The 19,299-nt window shown below is 41.6% G+C and overlaps 2 protein-coding genes across 2 annotated transcripts; one reads left to right on the top strand and one right to left on the bottom strand.

Moving 5' to 3' along the window:
• Positions 1-244: 244 nt before the first annotated feature.
• Positions 245-7,421, bottom strand: fam241a (family with sequence similarity 241 member A). Its single transcript, XM_083998221.1, has 2 exons — positions 7,147-7,421; positions 245-5,606 (listed from the first exon to the last, which is right to left on the bottom strand). The coding sequence occupies exons 1-2, from the start codon at positions 7,303-7,305 to the stop codon at positions 5,313-5,315; spliced, it is 453 nt and encodes a 150-aa protein (XP_083854347.1). The 5' UTR covers positions 7,306-7,421; the 3' UTR covers positions 245-5,312.
• Positions 7,312-17,081, top strand: lrit3b (leucine-rich repeat, immunoglobulin-like and transmembrane domains 3b; the record flags this gene model as incomplete). Its single annotated transcript, XM_083997648.1, has 6 exons — positions 7,312-7,511; positions 10,911-11,285; positions 14,818-14,903; positions 15,490-15,783; positions 15,879-15,938; positions 16,594-17,081. Coding segments are annotated over 6 exons (1,503 nt in total), but the record flags the coding sequence as incomplete, so codon positions are not given.
• Positions 17,082-19,299: the final 2,218 nt, after the last annotated feature.

Below are 19,299 nucleotides of genomic sequence, written 5' to 3' on the forward strand. Positions count from 1 at the left end.
TCTTGGCAGGAAGTCACACATGAAACAACGAGAGAATCCGGTCAATTTTCAAAATAAAACACTTTTCAAAATAAAACACAGCGATTGACAAATGCGATCTTATTTATATTTGTCAGACTCTCAACAGAGAGCAAGAGAGATGAAAACACACACACACAGGATAGGGAGACACGGAGTGGGCTGGCTGCAGGGAGGGGGGAGGGGGGAGGGGGGTGGGGGGTCAAAACACACAAACAAACAGGGAAAGAGCGAGAGAGAGGAGGCAGAGACGAGTTGTTGTAAAGTGAAGGACGACGTGAAATGAATCTTGGAAGTGAAGTACAGGGAGTTGTGTGACCCACAGCACACGGTGTTATAATTATATGAGGTTATTTATTTATCCATAATGTAAAAAAAACAGCTCTGAATGTGAGTAAACAACAGCTGAGGAGCAGAGGCGCTTGCGACCGCTGCGGAGAAATCAGCGTCTGGTGTGAACTGGAGGGACGCGGCTCGCGCGCGATTTCCGCGGCCGCTCCGCTTCACGGCGCTTCCTCGTCCAGTGTGAACCTGGCGTAAGGCACCATCAACTGCAGCTCTGCTACTGTGTGAAATCCAGCCTGAGAACTGCTTTCATCACTGTTTACAACATTTCTACTCGGCAGCGAATAATGGCTCCTACCGAGAAAATCTCACATTATTATTATTTATATTATTAAGAAAATAATTATTCAGAATATCCATGATGACATTTGCCAAAACCAGACCATATATGTAACTTGATTTGAAGAGCCAAATGATTCATTGAGTGACACACTTTTATCATAGTTATCATCCTGCTTTTGGAAAGTTGAGTTTGAAGAGCCATCCTTGACTGTTTTTGTGAATGTTGTACATTTTCTCTTGTAAATCCGGTCAGTGAAGACAGGTGGTGGCTTGGCTCAGGTTGTGGGGTAGACACTCACTGGGCCTCATGTAAATCACGGTGACATCAGCATCATCTATCAGGACAGTCAGTCCGGTATGTGCTTCTCATATTTGAACGCGTATCTCAGATTCCAGCTGTCTAAACGTGAAGTCCCTGATTGTCAGATGAATGCGTGGGGAATGCAGGCTCTTTATCTAACTCAAGACTCTAGCGGGAAATGAACTTGCTTGAGTAGCACAAAACAAATTTGACATTTTTTTTCCAATTATTTTGTGATGTCACATTTTTATGTGGATACACAATAACATTTAAATGTTGTAAGACAGACTCCTATCATTAGACAGACTGTGAGTCACATAAAAAGTTTGATGTGTTATTGGGAAAAATCCACAAAGTTTGGGATAACAGGATGACACAAACCAAGGTTCCATGAGGGGAGCCCCGAGATAAATATAACACTGAAACAAATGAGCTGAGTTTACTAAGATGGGCTTCATTGAGGTGTACAGACATTTTAGAGAGAATCCAGAAGAATTGAGGAAGCTGCACAAAAGGTGTAGGTTTATTCTTTTTATTCAAATGATATATATAAAAAAAATCCCTGCAACATAACTGAGAACGGTGAAGGGGCAGAAAACGTCTGAATATTCAAATTCTTCATGTTGAGTTGAAGCTGCTGATGTACTGTGCATGTACATAACTGTAAATTGATGTAAATATGTGTAATCGTGTTAAGTAGCATTTGTGAGATACACACCTACATATATTACAAAGTGCAAAGTAACACAGTCAGTCTCACTTCCTGTGTGAAATCACATGAGTTGTAACACTACGCATGCTCTCTTGTCTGTTAGTGCGTGTGTTTGCTGAACAAGTCACATTATTTGGCGTCAGCTTTATGGGTCTCATCATTTAAACACACCAGCTAAACAAACACTGGGCTGGGGATGGGAGCTTGGTGAGCAAATCCAGCTCCATCCAACACAATATGAAGGTGACATAAACCACACCGGGAGCATGTTCAGAGATGCTGTTTTATTTGTAATGTGGATCACCCTGTGAGAGCCTCAACCGGCTGGTTCCACGGGTTTGATGTTGTACAGTCAAAGGAATTTGGTGCAGCTCACTCTGTAATCCTGCCTGTGGGAGAATACATGTATGTGCCTGTGTAAACAGAGTCTGCCCTTTGTGGGTGTGAATGCACAAATAAAGTACACCCATAAACACAATCGAGCTTGGACTTCCTTGCAAAGAGTACTGCAGGTCCATGGAAATACGATAAAACACCTTCTACATGTGACTTTGTATATTTCTTTCCCCCCCTCTTCCTTCTTTCATCACAAAGTCCTACAGTATGTCCAGTTGAAACAGTTTCACCAATTGCTCATAGTGCACATTTTTTTCTTACTTACTAACTGTGTTGACTACATTCTGGAGAAGGTATATGTCAGTAGACAGTTACACAGCATTTCCCCAAACTGTCAGTTTCACATACTGTAATGACTGTGGACTAACTGTGAATTCATCTCATCATCTCATCAGCACAAACTCCATTTATTTTCAAAATAACTGATTACACTTTCTCAAAAGAAAGACAAAAGTGCAGCATGGCAACAGTGACTGAGCAGTGAGGAGACTGTACAGTAATGATGTTTCCCCTGGAAAACTCTGTAATAAACTCTAAAATCATAGATGACAACAGTGTGCGACATAATTACATGTTAACAACAACAACAACAGAAGAGTTAAGTATGTTCAATTGCAAACACTACCTGAGACCTTTATGACTGAATCCCCCCATTACATTCTCCCCATCTACTAGATATGATTATTGTGTTGCTGTAAAATACTGATTGTACATATTTTGCAGTAAGTAAAGTGAAATCTTATTGTATCATTTCACTGGATGTCAGAATGGGATTAAAAGAAAGCAACCTTCATCTTTATGAAATGCTATTGTTGAAGACACTGTTTAAGTTTTTGATAACAAGCCATTAGGCAACATCATATCATGGAGTTCATAATGATAAACGAGTTACATCAGCAACCACAAAGCTGCCAGTCTCTGTAGAATAAATCAAATGGTGAACATCACTGACCAGCAATAACAGTCTGTAAATGGAGGAAGCCTGGAACAAAGCAAAGCACTCAGAAATGGTTAGGCTACAAGAGCACCCTGTGATATGACATTTAATTTACATTCTAGCTGTGTTCCAGTTCCGCCCTTACTCTGTCTGCCAAGTCCACATCTTTGGTCGTTTTTTTTTTTTTAGCAATCTTGACATGTAAATTTTGCATTCAAAAACTTCCGGTTCAGCTGTGAGGGTCTCGGATGCATACAGTCTTCCAGTTGATCCGTATTGAAAACTGACACTTGACACAGCTGTCAAATCTGTAGCATAATGAGGTTAAAGAGTTTGCTTTTGGTTATATATCTCTCTCTATATATATCTCTCTATCTGAGTCTCATATTAATGTGGATGAATCTACATTACACACTTGTTAATGGGTCCATTTTCGATAAATATAAAGTTTTGTCTTTATAGTTATTGTGATATTATTATTATTTAGTGGTAGTATTTAGTGGCATTTCCTAGTGGGTTTCCTGGACGCTGCCCAGCGGGTCATGGGAATAACGCCGCTGAATCGCTAGTTGGCATCGTTTATGGTCGGAACTACGACGGTATCTGATCGTATTTAAACCTCCAACTTTCATTCTTGATTAATGAAAACATTCTTGGCAAATGCTTTCGCTTTCGCCCGTTTTGCGCTGGTCCAAGAATTTCACCGTGCGCGCGGAGGCTCATGGGAAATGTAGTGTGAAAACACTTTGCTTTACGAAACTACTCGTAGTCCCTTAAGGCGGGTTTACACTGTACGATCGTGCAGTGTAAGCCCGGCTTTAGACTGGACACTGAAAATATACTGATATGGAAGGTGTCAGTTTTTGCTGTTAAGTCAATATATCAAGGAGTGCGCTGCTCCACAGTCTCAGGCAGAGTGGTCCCTCTAACCCTGTCACATGGGCTCCCAAATGAAAACCAAGATGTTCTGCTGCTGCGATGCAGTCAGTGATCCCAGCTCCGACAACTAACGACACCCGATGCTTCAATCCAAACAGATGTAGTGGTTACACAGGGAAATGTAATGCTAATTCCACTAAACTAGAACATGCTAACAGGTGTAAGTTAAATGTTACAAGGATTTAAAAGGAGACATATTCTGCCCCCTTTTCACAAATTACATGCTTTGGTCAAAATCCCCCAAGGATCAAACATCACAGCTCTTTTCATCCTCTCTAAACAGCCCTGTCCCTTTAAATGCTGCCCCACCCCTTCTATTGGTACCAGGTAGGGGTGGTGTTATGCAAATTTGAAAACTAGTTACATCATTGTCAGGCAACTGAGGGAACAGCTCGTAAAACCACATGGATTTCAACCTCGGGAGCCTGAAAATTTCAGATTTACAGCCTTCTGTGAATGTGAATGTATTTCAAATATATAGACAAAACCCTACGACACAATATCTGGTCTGACTGGCTGACATTGATATTGTGAGTTCCAGTTACTTAGATGAACAGACTATGTGTGAAGGTAACAAAGGTCAGTCTAACTTGAGATGTTGTCAGGCCACACCAAACCGGAAGACTGTATGTTGTTTGCATCCAGTGTAAAAGCTACACTTTCTCTCAAGAAATAGCATAAGAATACCTGAAGTAAACTGTCTCTGTTCAACTTTCAGCTAATTTTTCTATCTCCACGAGTGGGAGATAGTATTTCTGTTATACTTCACATCTCTGTCCATCCCCCTCAATATACAATTTCCACTTGTATCTATGAGCAATGCACTGATGTGCAATTACAGCTAATGACAATTTGATTTTTCCTTTTATCAGAATAAACAGTGCATCTCTACTTTACCACAAAGTAAACATTTTACAGTGAAAAGAGCACAACATATCCTGTACTGTCAGACACTGTTCCTAATGATTCATTATTGGAGTCATATTACTGCTGCACTTGTGCATTTTAACAGCCACACATGTTTGTGCAGTTCTGTTTCCTGAGCACAGCCACTTTCGGCCTTTACTCTGTAGCTTCTGACTCAAACAGAGACAAACCATTCTCCATCATATCTATCTGGGATTTTTTTTTTATCAACTGGTCAATACTATTTAAGTCATGTGAGCAGAGGCATCAGCAGCTAGACTTCTCTTTCCTGAGGCATACGCTTCAGACCAGACAATCCTAAAGAGTCCTCTCTGGACAAGCATTGACCTTCTGCACCAAAGTTCCTCTAAAGCACGATCCACTGCATATTTCAATTCAATCATCAATTACAATTAAATTAGTCCAGCATGTGCAAATATTAACCAAAGAAAACAGCAGGCTCGGCCAAACTCTCATTATTTCTGGATGTAGATGATGATGATGCACAGAGTTCCCACCAGTCCCAGGGCCTGAATCCCCAGAAACCAGAGCAGCAGCCAGAAGAAGACAATCACCACCGGCTCCACTATCTTGTCCCCAAAGTACATCTGACTGAAGCCCATCCTCCGGAGACACTTGTTCAGCATCCCAAACAGGGTCCCCATTCGCTCACAGTCGTCTAGCTGAGGCCGGGTGGTGGGGTCGTCCATGAGGTTCCATCTGGCAGTGGGGTCGCTGGGGAGTCCAACATGTGTCTGGCTGCCAACAGCCTGTGTGAAGACAAAGTTCGTGTTCAAGTATTAACATAGCTATTCCAATCCTCTTCACATTCCTTAGGTTTCAGAGAAGATCCGTAAAATAAACAACAGTATTGTATAATATGACTCTGTTTTTTTTTTTAAGATAAGGATAAGAAAGACATGACATATTAGTGCTGTAGTGGACCATTAAGAAAATCCATAAACTATTGTCCCTGCCTGTCTATTTACCATAAAGTTATAGTTATGGTACAGAAGACTCGCTAGTAAAGTCTAATATCTATTAGTAATGAAACAGTTCATTCATTTTAACCAGCTGAATCAGCTCAACAGAGTGAGGTGAAACAAAACGTTTTTCTGAGTTCAGAGCTCTACAGCTGTTACAGTAGTTTCAGTTGGAATATCAAATGACTCAGATTAGGATCAGTGTCAAAGAAAAGTCTGTTGTTTCCTTTATCTTTACTTCCTCACTGAACTGGAGAGATATTTGACAAACACACACATATTATATCTCCTAGGATAACTAGTGCAGTCACTCTAATATGTCCCTGCCAACAGGGAAACACATGTACTATGTGGGAACAGTATTCCCCCCAGGCTACACCAAGAGCAAAAAAGAAAATCTTAGACAACATGGAACTAAAGGCCGTCAATACCACTGCTTGGCTTTTCTACTGTGACTGAATCATTACAGACTGACTTTTTCCCCCAGGCAAGTCAGGGCAATTTTATTAGTATAGTCCATTTTTACCAACAGTTTGTATCAAAGGTTTTTACACAGCATCATAACAACATCCTCTGTCCTTAGACCCTCACATCCACTGAGGAAAAACTCCCAAGAAAAGCCAGGAGAAAGGAGGAGGGATCATGGAGTAGATGTTGTATACAGACAAGGAAACACTGGGAAGACATGGAAATGCAACCAGTAGCAGGTGTATACTGTAGACATGGCCACACCTCTGAAGTAGCAGTGAGCCAGTGCTTTTAATAGCAATAATGCTGAGGCCTGTCTGAACCAAAAGACAATTGTAAAACAGGTTACAGGAGCATTGCTGCTGATGAAGGTTAATGATCCTGTCTCAAAAAATAAAATGAAAATGAAAACAGGCCAGTTGTCAGTCTTGTTGGAGACCTTTGGCCTCTAACTGCTGAGGGCAGCAGTAAGTTAGGCTACGTCAGGTCCATCTTCCTTTAAACAAACTAAATCTAATAAACATACTAAACAAACTGACCTTCCCTCCCGTTGTATTTCTCTAACACTACTGCGTTCATGGTGAAACCATCCCTGTCACATGCTCTCTGTTGTGTAACAAGCATCTGATTTAAAGTGATTGAGTAGCTACAGTGCTAGTCTGGTTAACGCTGGACTGTATGACAGGAAACGGTCCAGCCCGAGAGGTGCCGAAGTTACAACTCTGTGTCAACCGTGCGGTCGAACTCAACAGTCAACAGCCCCGAGTTTGGCTCTGTGTCGGGGTTAGCATCAGACCCAGTGCGGCTACAACACGGCTACAGCAGCTAGCTTGTTGACGTGACGTTACTCGTGTTTTACCCGGTGTCGCTGGTGGTGGTGGTGCGGCGCGGTCTGCCTCGCGCCGTGGACCGGTTGAGGGTTGTATCTGCTTCCTCTCTGGTTCATTGACGGCAGCTCGTCACATTCACGTCCACGAAAAACACACCGGTCGTTCACAGGCGGTGTCACGGCTGACATTCTGCACACCAGCCCGCTGACAGCAACTTTCAGGAATCAAAACAAGCCAGTCGACTCGAGCGTGTGGTGGATGGATACGGCAGCACGGTGTCCGCCCTGAGACTTCGCGAGAGCTGGTCAACATCAGCAGTCCTGGATGTTAATGCATGGGGCGAACTGGCGCCCCTGCAGGCCAGGACAGATATTACAGCAACACAGCAAGTAAGGTAGCCTATCTCTGTGGTTCTCAGGGGTCCTTGAGATGGTTTAAGGGGGTCCCCAACTTTTTCTTGAAATTTTATCACTTTTTTCTAGACTTTTTTTAAGTTTACTCAACTCTCCTGTCCATTAAAGGCGAAAAAGACCCCCAAAATATACTTTAAAAAAAAAATGTTCACCACATTTTTTTTCTTCTAGAAATGTTTAAATGTTATTGTAGAAATTATACCAGTTTTTTGCAGATATTTCTCTAAAATACTTCCAAATTGGCCCTAATTTGAACGTACTGTACATTGACTAAAAAAATAACATTCTTCAGTCTCAGAACAAATATTTGTGTATCCTGGTGTTTGCTTCAAAATGTTGTCCAATGGGGGTCTGTGGTCTAATTTGTTTCAATTTAGGGGTCCTTGACGTAAAAAAAAGTTTGAGAACCACTGGCCTATCTGACTTGTATCTGTAGCTGAGACCTGCTGCCGTGTTTCGGGTGTGTGTGGGAGTTCATACTGGACACATGATTCAAGATCAGATGCTGTTTTGGGGTCAGATGTTAGTTTAGGTACTACCAGTGCACTAGCATAACAGTAACAAAGTAGCTACATTTAGGCTACTTTTATTGTACAGTAGCCTAGTATATGGGTGTATTTTTTTTATATCCATATACTGTAGCTATCTTAGGCTACTATTATACTTTTTGAAATAACCTACTAGCTACAAGACAAATGTTCATGTAGCTACTTTTGACTCCAGTAGATTTTTATGAGGTAGGCTAAGCTTACTTTGATGGTGCTAAGTTAATGAATTTACTTTTATTTAAAAAATTGTGATTGACCCTAGAGAAAAATATGGAGGCCCTGGGAGCTCACTGCACTGCAACTCAAGAAAACACATCTAAAGACACAGACCTATTCAGAAAACAACTTCAACAATTTGTTGCACATTTTTGTCTTTGCATGTTTAGCCTACTGTACATAAGTTGCAGTGCAGTGTGCAACTCCCGCCCCTGTCAGTCATGTGTGCAGCATTTTCGAACAGCTCAATTTGAACCTGCTATCAGTGTGTTAATTCTGCTATGTTAGATGAAACTAAGGGTGGCACTTCACCTGATTTGAAATCCGTGTTTGACATTTTAAAGAAAAAAAAGGTTTCAAGTGCTTATTGTGTTTACCACAACCAAACATCATCACTGCCTAAAAGACAGGAGGAAAAAAAACTAGGACATGGCTCCTCAAATTGTGGTTTTGTACATTTGCATCATGCAACAAGTTCTGTATTCTAAAAGTTCATAGCCTATAGATGAGATGTACAGTTATATAAATACCTGTTTTCTTTCATAAAGAAGCATTTGATGGAGCTAATTTATTCCCTCGTTGCATGTGTTCCCATATTCCATGTTTTAAACTGTTTTCTTGTCATGTCTGCCCGTTTAGAGTTTTTCCTCAGTGGATGTGAGTGTCTAAGGCAAGAGGATGTTGTTATGATGCTGTTTAAAGACTTTTGAGACAAAGTGTTTGTAAAAATGGGCTATAAATCGCCTTGCCTTGCCTTATTAAATTAGTTCTCTGAATAATAACAAAACATGTTGACATAAAAATACTTTGGGATTCTGAAGTATTTTCAAATCAATTATAGTTTAAACCTTCCTACTGTGATGTACTAGTCAGTCATCAAATTATGATTACTTGATAAAGTGCCTTTTGTATTGTGGTGCTGTAGTTGGCACAGTGGTGGAGGAAGTGTTTTTAATAGTAAATATTATAAACACACACTGTTACCTCAAGCACCACATTCCTAATCATAACACTAACTGCAACTTCCAGCACTACTAGGAAACAACAGTGTGTTGTACAAGATTAGGGTTAGCGTAAAATGGCCCTCCAGTTGTGATTCTGACAGTTAGGCATGGGATTACATGCCGCTTGTAAGCAGTGTAATCCCAGCTAATCTGGGATTCAGTTTCACTCAGTTCACTGTGGACACCACCTCAGACTGGAGAGCACCGGGCACATGGAGATACAAATGGCCTATCTGAGTGTGGGGTAGCTCTACTGAAGAATGTATCTGCTGGTCCTACTTTACATCTTGCAGTGGTCACTGTTGGCAGTCCACTGCTGTCCATCTTTGTGCACCTGCTCATATGGGAACAGTGGAACAGAAGAACTCAGGTTGAGTGAGACTGACTTAATTCTCATTTCTGTGTTTGTGTGTTTGAAGTGATTTGCCTCTCCATAAATATAACTAAAAGTAGTCTATTTATATCTTAAGAAGTATTTCATTATTGAATGAATCACTAATCAATGAATAATTTCCTTATTGCAGAAAAAGGTGAAATTATATGGATGTGTATCACATGCATATTAGATTACACTGTGAATAACTGATGTTCTATAATAATACTAATTACACCCCAAATATTTGTGTCCATGAAGAATTATGTAAACATAATATGATTTGATCAGTCATTTTTATTACTGATGTAAAAAAAAAAAAAAAAAAATCAGAATAATACAATAATACAATGATATAAAGATTAATTGTAAATGCCTTTCATGAATATTTTTCCTTAACCAATAAAACATAATTTAATCAGATTTTTTAAAAAGAAAACGTTTCATATTTTTATCTCTCCATCAAGATGATTAGAATTTTGAGCTTCAGTCTTTTGAGTTTCTGACCCATGAGACTGAAGGCTATTGTAACTATGACCAGGTCTAGCTGCTTTTCATGCTAACTTCACAGAGGAAAAGAAGTGATAGAAACACAGTTTGGTCCAAAAGTGCAAGGCTGGAAACACACTGAATGAGTGGACGTGAGCGTGGTAGCTGTGGAATATGTTTATTTTCATTGCAGCAAAACAACACACATGTAGCTGGTTTGTTTCCCTTTTGTTCCTTTGTTCCCTGCGTAATTCCACAGTGGTTCCACGAGGTGGGTGGGGGTGAGGGGCAGGACACAGCACTGGGATAGAGGAGGAGTTAGGCCTACTGCCGAATGCCATCCCATTACATCACATCACACTACTACACACAACGCTACATGAAGATTCACTAATTATTTATTTTTTAAATGTATTTTCTGGTCATTTAATAAATCACTTAGGATGATGCAACTGCTACCTTTGCACATGTTTAACCTTTTTATCTGATATTTCCACACTTCCTATATTTGGCGCTATTCATTTTGTTAGAATTGTCTATCTATCTATCTATCTATCTATCTATCTATCTATCTATCTGTCTATCTGTCTATCTATCTATCTATCTATCTATCTATCTATCTGTCTATCTGTCTATCTGTCTATCTATCTATCTATCTATCTATCTATCTATCTATCTATCTATCTATCTATAGAAGTTTAGCCATAACCCCAACGCCACACATCTCATGTGTCTTTTTCCCTTTAACAGGTCGGTGCAGTGCAGTGACTCTGGAATCTCAGTTGTTCCAATTAATGTCCCAGCTGACACGGTCAAACTGCGTCTGGAGAAGACCTTAATCTCCAGGGTACCCCGAGCAGCTTTCTATAACCTGTCGGAGTTGCGATTTTTATGGCTGGTCTACAATGTCATCACATCCATCCACCCCAGCAGCTTTGTCAACTTGAAGGCTCTGCGAGAGCTGCGTCTGGATGGGAACCTTCTGACATCCTTCCCCTGGGAGGGGCTGAGGGACATGCCACAGCTCCAAACTCTGGGTCTCCACAACAACCGTCTGTCCAGCCTTCCTGCTCATGCTGCTCTCTTCCTCTCTAACATTACTTACCTTGACCTGTCCAGCAACAGGTGGGTACACATGCTACAGAATTATTTAGGCAGCCTAAAGAATTGCCAGCACTATCGTTTAAGAAACATTTTCCTTTAAGGTTCAAGGTTTATTTATTGTCATTCTAAAAAATGCTCAAACTCAAGTCTCAGCACTGCTGGAGCTCCTTGAGAGCTTCCCTGGCATTAGCACATGGGGCTAAACAGTAAAGGGTCAAATCAACACTACTGTAAACTCCTGGGGCAAACAGCGTGGCAGTCATTTCAGCATTAGATGTTCAGTGGTTCAGAGCTGGCCACTTACCAGTGAACAGTTTGTGCACCAGCCTCTGGTGATGTGCACATAGTCTGCCTTCATGAGTTTTCCCTAGTTGCTCAGCTCTGAAGAAGAGTAGCCCATCGATCTGGTAAGCTGAGTCTGCCATGTTGTTATTTATCCATGTTTCCATCAGCATAAGTGCACAGCAATTTTTCATGTCCCTGTAACTGCTCATTTGGAATTGCGATCCGGTCTATCTTATTGTCCAATGGGCCAAGATGGAAAAGTAGGTATTTTGTTGGGCCTTAGCCAGGCCAACCCTCTTACCCCTCTTCTGTACAGACACTCTCTATTCTTAAACAGTACTCAGTAGCTACATTCAGGTTTCCTGTCTTACTCTACTTGTTTTCTTTCCTGTCCTGTTTTTTTCCTCCTCCGTTCTCCTTTTTCTTGGGTCATACAAGTTTTGACACAACTTCAAGGTTTGCCATCCAACTTTACAGCCACCTGAAGGCAGATTAGAGAAAGCGTTAGGAGTATGCAAAAGAGACTCACATGGATGCTGGTGGAGGAGAGATTGGCTTATAGTTTTATAATGTTCTTGAGAAAGACTTGTACCTCCACCTTTTTCTTTGTTTTTACAACTTCAACCGACAAATGTGAAACATAGTTATAGTACTAGACAGGCCTCAGGAAACAACTTCACCTTGCCTTTACCTAGAACCAGTGCACTCAAAAGGTCAGTTATGTATAGAGCTGTAGCTCACTGGAACAGTCTTCCCTCACACTTGATCACAACTACTGGAATGTCGAGTTTTAAAATTAAACTGTTTTAAATTTAAACTGCGTTTCGTCATAATTAGGGCCACGGGCCATCGCACCGGGCACTGGCCCCTGCATTGGTTAGAGTGGGAGAAAGCCCAGAAAAAATCCAGATTTTTTCTCTTTCCACACTCAGCCCAACCACAATTTACACTCTACACACATGAATTTTTCAAAACTGTGTAGACAAACTTGTTCTGTCTCTCACCATGTGCTCAAAATATCAGAGAGACTTACAGAATTTGAATTATCAGCCTCTGAGTGCGGCCACGTCTGTCTCTGCTCCTCATTGACTCCAATACAAAGATTTTCTGAGAGAAGCAGAACGGACCCATGTTTTAAAACTGCCAGCGTCTCCAAAATATTTACTGTAGAAACACCAAATCGTACCAAATTTTTCAGGAAGTCCTTACAGCACTGTTGATCTGTGTTTTGTTCTGATAGGAGTTACCGTTTTGTCACCGTAAGCCTTTTGCGAGACCAGTGCAGAGGCAGAAAATCACTCTTTTTCTCGACATTCCTGTCTGCCTCAGCCTGTGGGGCCTCTATCGTCATTGGCAACCACCTCAAGTTGCCGTGGTAATGTCTGATTCTCAGGCCAGAGCTCGTTAACTTCATAAACAATCCACCTGGCGCTCGTTTAAATGTTTGTAAACACATACACACAGCTAAATCAGACTGACACAGGATGCAGCTCATAACATGTGTCAAGTCGGTTGAACATGACAGGCACCTTCTTTAGAGAGGATGATTATTAATATACATTTATTCATTGTTTTTATTTTTGTTATTTCGTTTTTGTTTTTACTCTGACATGTTCAATAAAGAATCTGAATCTGAAGTCAGTCACACACACACACAAACACACACACACACACACACACACACTAGTGATGCGCGGGCCGGGTTTTTTTCCAACCCGCGGGTCCCGCATCTATGAAGTATTTTGACCCGCACCAGCCCGCCCCGCACCACCGCATCTATTTTCACAACCCGCCCCGACCCGCCCCGCTGCTATTAAACGTCAGACAGCGGCCTTTTTTTACTTTGAAAGGGCAGACAGAGGTGCTGTGTTGCCGGTAGCTTGTCAGTGTGGACTGTGGAGCTCATGAGGAGCGGGAGAGTCACAGTGCAGCGTGCAGCAGCCGCGGCGGCGGCCGCCTCTCGTCCTCCCCAGTCCCTGCTCTCTGTGAAACCAACCCTGCTCTGCTGATGCGCCCAGCCACCGTCTCATCCGGTTCCCTCACACCTCCGCCGGCTTTCCCGTCAACATCAGCGCGGCCCTGATAACACACTCTGGACTTCATCGTCAGTTTTTTTAATGACCCGCCCCGACCCGCACCGCAAATAACGTAAAGATTTCTTGACCCGCACCGCCCCGCCCCGCGGGCTGACCCGCGGGCTACGGGTCAGCCCGCGCATCACTAACACACACACACACACACACACACACACACACACACACACACACACACACACACACACACACACACACACACACACACACACACACACACACACACAGACTCTAGAACCAGCTCTTGAAACTGTTCTCAGATCAGATTGAGCCACATTTACAGTTAACAGGTTTCACACAGTTCTCAGGTCAGACTTTATTCCTCCTGTTGCTCTAGTACTTACTTCTTACTCCCTTTTGTACTTAATTGACTTCTCTCTCAAAGCTTTGTGCTTATTATGGGCTGCTTTAAAAAAACAAACTGTTTGTTTCAGGCACCTTAGTTCAACCACACACACCGACACACAGGTAACTTCATGTGATTACAGTTACAGACACACACACACATCAAAACACACAGGTAACGTACACATGCGTGCGTATGCGCGCACTCCTCTCCCACACACACACAAACACACACAGGTAACTTCATGTGATACAAGTTAGAGACACACACACACACACACACACACACACACACACACACACACACACACACACACACACACACACACACACACACACACACACACAGTGCTTATAGAAAGATGATCATGTGTCTGTCTGATCAGCTCTGTCTTGACTTTAAGATCGTGGGTTTGATTCCCATGTTGACAGAGATGGCAAAACCGGCCGTAGCTCCCGTGGCCCTCTCAAAATTTCCCAGAGGAAATGTTCTAGTATTATGTTGGAATAGCCTACTATTAAATTAGGAATTCATGTTCATCTCTATGAAGACTAATGGGGATCCAAAGGATACAATAAACAACAATATGTGCAATGAAAAACTTTGGAAACAGGAATGGAAACACAATAAATTGTCAGGGGAAAAGTGAGCAGATGACACAGGAGAAACACATGAGGACACAAGACAAAGCGAAGGAAACTAGACAAAGACAGGAAGTAAAGCAACCAATAGACATACAGGATACAGTAAAGCGCAGACCATAACACCTTGTTTCCTTTCTGTGCCTTTACTTTTCCTCTCCATCTTTCTTGTACCTCTCTCTCCTCAGGTTGACTGTCTTACCTGCCGAGCTACTGGACCTGTGGTTTCCTCTCCCAGGACAACAGGGAGGACAGACACAACGGTGGATTTTGGGTACAGCATGTTTGGAGCAACGCAGGCCAATAGAGCTTTGCTTTAATGTTTGCAGCATTAAACTACATACCACATAGATTCTCCTGAGACTGGGTTTCTGACAGGATAATGAGATGGTTTCAGGTAGTTAAAAAAGATGAACACAACTCAGGTTTCCTCACATGACATCATGCTTTACAATTCTCTTGGGAAACGTCTATTGTAGCATTCATTCAGTAGGGTTCCCAGGTTTGGTGACATTTTTGGAGACAGCTACAGCAGCAGTGGGAAAAATCTCAATATCTGTTTTCCCTACCCCTGTCTGTACTCACCAACATATTTTACCTCATACAAACCAGTCACATTATAACTGGGTGAGTGTAAAATATGAGCAAGAATTTTATAACTTTCTTCAGGGTCTGATATAGTCTGTGTAACTTCCCTAAATCCCCCCGAGGAGACAGATATCAGACAGCACTGTCAGCAGGTTTCATTTCAACAATGCAGAAATAATTGACTTTGCAAAACTGAAAACCTGTCCAACCAGTCTATGACACATATCAAACTGGCAATGATGCTAACAGGGCAAATTGTCCCGGCTACCCAGGTCTCCACGACAACCCTTGGTTGTGTGACTGCCAGATCTCCATGGTGATGTCCTTGTCCATGTCCCTGTGGAGTCCTGTGGTTCTCATGGACCAGATACTGATGTGTAGCAGGACCCTGGGCCAGTCGGGGACGCTGCTGACCCAGGCGGAGCTGTCCCGCTGCATGAGACCCTCGGTCCAGCCGGCAGCCACCAGAGTTGTCTCTCCGCTGGGCAGCAACGTCATCCTCCGCTGTGATGCCACTGGATACCCAACACCAACCCTGACTTGGATCAAGACCTCAGCCTATACTGGTAAGAAATTCTGGCTCCCTCTGCAATGATGAAGTGATGTCACTAACTAACACCGGAGCAACAGTGAAGTCATTTTTATGTCTGGGTGTGTGCAGGCTGTTGTCAGCAAAACATGGTGGAGAGCTCTGAACAGCTGCCCAGGAACTTGGAGAGTTGTAAGTGCTTCTTCTTTGTTGTGTCTACATGTGTTCAACCTGATGTTCACTAGTGTGTGTGTGTATAAAAAAAGTGTGCAGCATGAATAGGTGAGTATGATGACAGACCTTTGGATCCCATTATGTGTATATGATGGGCTTCTCTACTTAGTACTTTCTATCATCTCCCCTAAAAGTTGAAAATAATAAGTATGTGTACGAGTGCGAGTGTGTTTTTTTCTTTCTCCATGGATGTTTTTTTTTGTTGTTGTTTGTTTTTGTTTTGTTTTCTCTCTTTTTTCTTTAATAATTTGCCGATCGATATATAATTTATTTAAATTTTTTTGTTATAGCTGTTAGTGTTTTTTTTATTATTATAATATATATTTTTAGTTATTTACTTATTTTATTTTTATTTTATTTTTCATTTCCATTACTCTCTTGATACTTGTGTTATGTTATTATTACTGATCCGATGACTAGTAACATCATTTACTATTGTATTAATCAGTATGTACGCATGAGAGGGTATGCTTTGTTTTTTTGTGTTTTTTGTGTGTATGTGTATATATGATATGGATTAACTGAAGAAAGAAATTAAAAATAAACTTTAAAAAAAAAGAAGGAAATAATAAGTGTGCTGCAAGCTAAGCTTGTTTACCTTTTTCTGTCCCAGTTATGCAGGAGTCTCCTCGGACCGGGGTTCGCTGGTCAATAATCAGCTTGAATGGTTTGTCATACAAGGATGCAGGAGAATACAGGTGCCAGGCACGGAACATGGCAGGAATATCTGAAGCCCTGATCAGACTGAGGGTCGTGGGCATGACAAGACTATCCCGTCTCCCAAAGAAGAAGTCCCAAAAGACCCCACTCAAATCATTCCCAAAAAACAGGAAGCCGAATCAGAGTCCATCCACTATCCCTGCCTCCTCAACAAAAGAAAACCAGATACTCCAAAACATCACACCACCTTCCATTAACAACGGCCCGATTTCTCCTGGTCCTGTGTCCAGACTGTTCCCTGCAGATAAGTCCAAAGTGAACTACCTTACAAAAAAGAAGACTCGGATATCTGCAAAGCTCACCCCCGAGTCGCCAAACAACTCCACAACTGCTCCTCTGTCAGAAACACTAAGGATATATAATGAAGATCAAAAGCAGTGACATGCTCAACCTCAACCTGGCCATGAAAATAAAACATCTTGTGAATCTCAAGATTTAGTTTTCTGTTTTGTAAGATAATTCACAGGTTGTTGATGAGCTTTCCTGTCAGCAAAAATAAAGATTGTGATACACTAAAGTTAATGTCAGTGATATACCTTTAATTTTCAGCAAAGGTATAATATTACTAGCTTGTGAGTCAGATTGTGTCTGCATTTACTCTCACGCTCACTAAATAAAAATAAAAAAGCAGCATGCCATTCTATAAAAGCAGGTTTTAAAGCCCCAGTGTGTAAGGGGGGGGGGGCAAAGTAACAGTGGCAAACACATTTGCAAACTAACCATTAACTGATAATAATAACTTTGAGCGATTATTGGGTATTTTTTTAACACTAACGCAGACTTCCACTCCTGCCTTCAGTCATATTTTGCAGCAGTGAGTTAGACAGACAGGAGGACTTACAGTCTGTGCCTATGCAGCACAGTCCCCGTGACTATGTGACTGTGATTAGACTTCGGTAAATATTAGATTTTTGCTAATAAAAAGCCAAATAAGTTACACCCTGTACCTGATGGGATTCGCAACCTGGGTCAGCTGACCTGAGCCTCAGTGGGAGGTTGTTCCAGAGCCAAGGAGTCAGGACTATACAGGCTTGATCACATTTAGATTTTTACCTGGACTCTGGAATCGTGAGAAGGCCCAGACCTGAGGGGCCTGTTCAGATGGTAGGGTGAGAGATCCAGAACTCTGCTGCTCAGTTATATAGAGTCTTGTAAATTATGAAAGAGATTATGTCTCATTTAACAGCAGACAAACTGAGGCAGGGGTAACCACTTGTTTCCCCACCATTCCTTGGCTTCTAAATAGTGTATGTGTGAGGAGCCGGATCACAGTGTAACGGCCAGAACATTCAGACCTGCACGGCACAGAGGGGAGTGTGAGCTTACAGCTTAAGGAGTTGGATTGAAAATGCTCCATTTTCTTTGTTCACTGACGAGTGTTCATGTAATGGTATGTTCCACAAACAGCAACTAAGTAAAAATCTGTTCTGCTTGTTATAAGTAACAACTAGGATGACCACAAGGTGGTGCCGAAATATACATGAACTTACTGTGAGACTGTCGACTGAGCTTTATAACAAAGTACATCATTTCTGTCATGCAGACTTTTGGAAATTAATATTATTCAAAATGCACAGCCAAAATTTGATTTAGGGGAGACTGGGACAGTTGCAACAAGGGACGGTCACAACAAGTCTTTCTCCAATCAGAAACCTGCTAGAGTGATGACACTCACACTGGACCGTATGAGTTTTCGCTTTTACAGCGCACTGCTGTCATGCATGTGTGTGTGAACGCCAATAACGGAGAGAGAGCCCAATGCGGACATCAATGAGCAGAACGATGTCCGCTTTCGCGTAGGATATTCAAAGATGGCGATGCAACATGACAGCCTCCGGTGGGTGCACCGGCCACCTTTGTATTTGTAAACAACTCATTATGAGCTACGAGACGGCTTTAATTTGTGTGCGGTTGTGATTAGACTAAGGTAAATACGTATTTATGAAAGCAATATTTGATTTTTGCTAATAAAAAGCCAAATAAGCTACATTGATTGATTGATTCTTTTAATGACCACAAGCCAGGCTGGTGGAATTTGCTTCCAGTACAGCTTATTGGTACAGGTTCCAAACATATAACATAGACAAACATACAATTACAACTTATGTAGGGCCATGCTTGTTCCACAGTGTACAGAGTTCAAGATATTTATATACTTATTTATATACTGTCCCTGAAAGTTATAGAGTTTTACTGTAATAGCACCAGTAACATCTTCACAATGACTCAAGGCCAATTATATGTTCTATGCAAAACAAAACTCCAACTGTTCTTTGATATATATTACTACAGTACTATTGTAAAACAATGCATATTTTAGCAATACAATGCTTATTGAGACAAAAAGCAAAAGTTAATCAGTGAAATTTAATGTGTGTTTAATATGTTGCAACCGTCCCTGATCCGTGTTGCAACTGTCCCCAGGTTCTGGGTCAGTTGCGACGTCTGAATTCTTCCAATCAAACAGTCATTGTGATTGATGTGTCATATGTAGCCATCTTTAAATGATATGGCAAATTCATGCAAAACCACTGATGCGCGTTCCCGTCAGGGCCAGTTTTTCAGCTAGTAGTCTCTGCATTTGCCTCGAAAACAACTC

The sequence above is a fragment of the Trachurus trachurus genome (genome assembly GCF_905171665.1).
Source record: "Trachurus trachurus genome assembly, chromosome: 22".
Lineage (NCBI taxonomy): Eukaryota > Metazoa > Chordata > Actinopteri > Carangiformes > Carangidae > Trachurus > Trachurus trachurus.